The 3,862-nt window shown below is 39.4% G+C and overlaps 1 protein-coding gene across 1 annotated transcript in view; it reads left to right on the forward strand.

Moving 5' to 3' along the window:
* The first annotated feature begins 3,653 nt into the window (after positions 1-3,653).
* Positions 3,654-3,862, forward strand: part of LOC107835183 (uncharacterized) — a 1,672-nt gene continuing 1,463 nt past the window's right edge. The window contains exon 1 of the mRNA XM_016667490.1: positions 3,654-3,815. Coding sequence (XP_016522976.1) covers positions 3,654-3,815 — 162 coding nt within the window. The remainder of the gene's footprint in view (positions 3,816-3,862) is intronic.

The following is a 3,862-nucleotide window of genomic DNA, read 5'->3' on the forward strand; positions in this document are numbered from 1 at the left end:
GGCATAAGAAGAATCTGCTTGTATGCAAATCAAGTGTGTGGTTGATTTACATGTTTCTGAATTAAGCACATCAGTAGTTTGCAAGTTTAGAGAGTGTGATTTTTCTACTTACTGTTGAGGGAAACAGCCTACTTATAGTTTAAAAATCTTAGTGAGTTATTGTAATCCAGTCTTTCAGCTTGGTTTTTTGATTGGAATATTAATTTAAAACTGTAGCGACAGTGATAATTCTCAAAATTGGCCTTTTTTTTATTTGTTTTGTTTCGTTTTCACCACCCACAGTCTCCCCATGGCTGGTTATCGTTAGGAAGCTATTTAACTGTTTACATCTTTTTCAATAATTTTGCTGATGAATGGCAGGTTGGAGGTTGGCCTGTAGTGATTTGTCCGGATTGTTCTGTTTTTATCACTGGTTTGATAACTGCTGCTTTTAAAGCCTTTGAGGAAAACAGCTGGTGAGATTACTATTTCAGTCTGATCAGATGCAATGACAGGTAGAATTTTCTTAAGCAACTTTGAAATATATCGACATGCATCCACACACAGCACCTTGAATGTGTCATGTGTCAAACAGTGGAACAAATACAAAAGCATTATTATATCTAATTATCACAGAGTCTTTTATGTGATTGTGGCTGTCTCTTTTACTATTCCAATTAAGATACTGCCAAACTCTGTGAATGCATTGGCCCGTCCTGAGTTGGGTTAAAGGTATCAGCCTTTGTATTACTGTTTGTGTTGGTAATCTGCCAAGAGTCTTTTAAATGGCTCCCGTGTTATTTGTTTGGTTCTTATCAGCTTGTCGCCTTCAAAACGTTGTTTTATTTGGCCTGAAATGCGTTTACAGCCCATTCTGTCAGATACAATTTTTGTCGTTCCATTGAGCAACAGGGTCCTGATTCAAGGTACAAGACGAGAGGCTCAAATGGTTATGAATATAACTTAGCAGGATAAACATTAGTGAATATTTAATTTCTAAACACAGATAACACACAGGAACCATTGTTCTTGATTACTACAATTGTTCATGTCTTTATTTTCCTACATTAAACCAAAAACAGGATTTATTTCAATGTTATACATAAGTCAAGAAAAATAAAATTCACAACAATTAAAGAATTTAATGTTATTTGGGTTTCAGGAACGTTCTCGTGACTCTTAGTGGAAAAGTCAACTCATTAAATTCTGTTGGAACCCTCTGTCACCGTACTGCTGGTAGTTCTCCACCAGTAGGCGCCCTCATCTCTCCTCTCGTTCTCCAGGACATAAGAGGAGCCAACAGTCAGCATCTCAACGCCAGAGTATTGACCCTTGAGTTAACTAAGAACTTTTAGTGAGCCTTTGCGTTTATTGTGCATATTTTATCTCACGTTCTTTCGCCTATAAGGTTGCCGAAACCCCAAGTTTGGACTCAGCCCAGGATCATTCCTATCGGCAGACGGAGATCAGAACTTCTACACCGGGAGCATTCACAACCCCAAGACCAACTTCCCCCTGGCAGAGATTTCCTGGACCTTGTAAGCACTATTCACTATTCTCAGTTTCAGTTTGCCCATTGTACTCACCTCTCCGGATCTGTCCTTCCAGAACCTCAATCGTGATGGTTCTGACCAGCTTGGCCATTCCCTGAGCGTATTGCTGCATGTGGGTCCAAAACATTGCTAAAACCATGACAAATTCTACATTAAGTATGTGTCATGATGTGTGTAGGAGGGGACCCAATCACATAGATATTGCAATGTGGATAATTTATTTTAATGAAGAAAATCAACCAACAAAATCCAAAAGAAAACTCAAACAGATGGAAACAGGAGACATGAGGATGTCTCATGTCTCATGTATCATGTCTCATGTATCCACATTGACTAGCAATAACTAGAGTAACAAGACAGACTGGTGAGTTGTGATTGAGATGGAGGAGCTTCAATACTGGGAAGTGGCTAATGGAACAATGGACCTTAGTACTGTATATGAGATAACTGGTTTCAGGTGTGAGTAGTTGGCACAGGAGCTGGCTGAGGGGCTGGGAGAAGATGGCACAGGGAAGCTAAAGAGATATACTGGGGAAAACAGGGAGGAAACACCAGAGAGCTGAAAATACTTCTAAAACTAAAGAAAACCTGATAAACTAGAGAAAAAGACATGAGGGGAAAACTAAAAATACAGGCTGATCTTACAACTAAGGAACATAAGTTGTTTAGATTTTTGAGTTACTCTGTAACTAGAATGGCTAAAGAAAGATGGACAGATTCAGAGGAAAAAAAGACTAACTAAAGCAAAAGTGACAAAATAAGAAAACTAGAAACACTACAGGGGGAAGCTAGAAGGAATAAATATTTAACTGGAGCTAAGGACTCAGACATGCAAGAATAACTGAACCTGGGGTGATTAAATAAATTTTACTAGAAACACAGGGAGACTGAATAACTAGAAGGATTAAATCAAAAATAAACTATAATCACTAAAGAAAGCTTGACATGGACTCAGACATTCAAGAATAACAGAACCTCAGGTAACTGAAGAAAAAACCTAACTAGAAACAATATGAAGGATTGAAAATAAGGAGAGCAATAACAAGACAACATACATCAAATACTAAAATCAAAAGGACCATAAAGGGCTAACCTAAAGAGAACTAAGACATAATGATAAATAAGATCAAAACCAAACCCAAAAACCTAGAGTCCTGACAGTAAGTAAAATGTACATACTTCGTTTAGATCATTGATGACAGAGTAAGACGATACAATCTGGCGAGTCAGATGAGATCTAAATAGCTGAGTGCAAACAGAAACTGTGATTATTTAAATACAAAGACCGTGTGGTTTGCTACTCAGACTTTACCATGAAACTTTCGATTTTACTGATATTTGGCATGAAGCGTCTCAATCCACTTGGCAGAACGCCACTTTCTTTCGGATTACATTCCGGGAGACGCTTCTTAGTTTCTGGAACACATGCATTAACAACCTTTATCTGACAACTTCCCATTTGAATCTGAAGCTCATATATAATATTGCTAGAGTGGATCGTGACTGGTGTTGTCTAGGGACGACGTTGTTTTAAGAATATCTGACACTATGACCGCTACAAGGTACATTTTATTACCATTGACTAGGTCCCTCAGATGAGGCAGCTAAGGTGTAAGCACCTTTTTCCCATGGAATATGCGACTGTCATGCTTTCAGGCTCCGCTGATAAAAAAAAAAAAAAAAAAAAAAAAAACAGAAGCGACCTGTTTGCAACAGAGCCTTCTCAGATGTACAAGTAAAAACAATAAATAATCTATCATTATTACTTAAAACCTATTCTTAAAGCCGATTGCGCTGTGGAGCTCAAGCAGAACCGGTTTTATACAAGATATGTGGGCGGAAGAAGATGGGCAGTCAACTTGTGTGATGAACACACCACACGACGCTGTCGCGTGAGGACAGGCGTAGTTTAGGCGTGTTTTTTCTCCTCCTCCCTTTTATCCTCCTGTCGCTGCCATGGCGTGGGTCTTTCTCTATGTCGCGGCTATCCTTCTTTTGCCTTTTGTCAGAGGTGATTTAACTGCAGCTTTGGGCGACACTGTGAAGCTTTCATCGCAGATTAACTGTGGTGAGAGAACCGCGGAGCTGATTAGGAGGCTGAGTGATCACTCCTCTGTTCGGATGGCCGCCTCGGTTAACGGAGTTCTGCAGCAGGTAGAAGAATACAGTTTACAGCTGAACATCTCCTCATCGGGTATTTTCCTGAAGAATGTCAACTACAACGACAACGGACATTATGAGTTTATCTGTGGAGACAATATTGAGCGCATCATCGAGCTAAGGGTTGTCTTTATCTCCAACATCTCCGCGTCTGAAGGTGAACCAAGAAA

The sequence above is a fragment of the Poecilia formosa genome, unplaced genomic scaffold (assembly GCF_000485575.1).
Source record: "Poecilia formosa unplaced genomic scaffold, Poecilia_formosa-5.1.2 Scaffold1171, whole genome shotgun sequence".
NCBI classification, from domain to species: Eukaryota; Metazoa; Chordata; class Actinopteri; order Cyprinodontiformes; family Poeciliidae; genus Poecilia; species Poecilia formosa.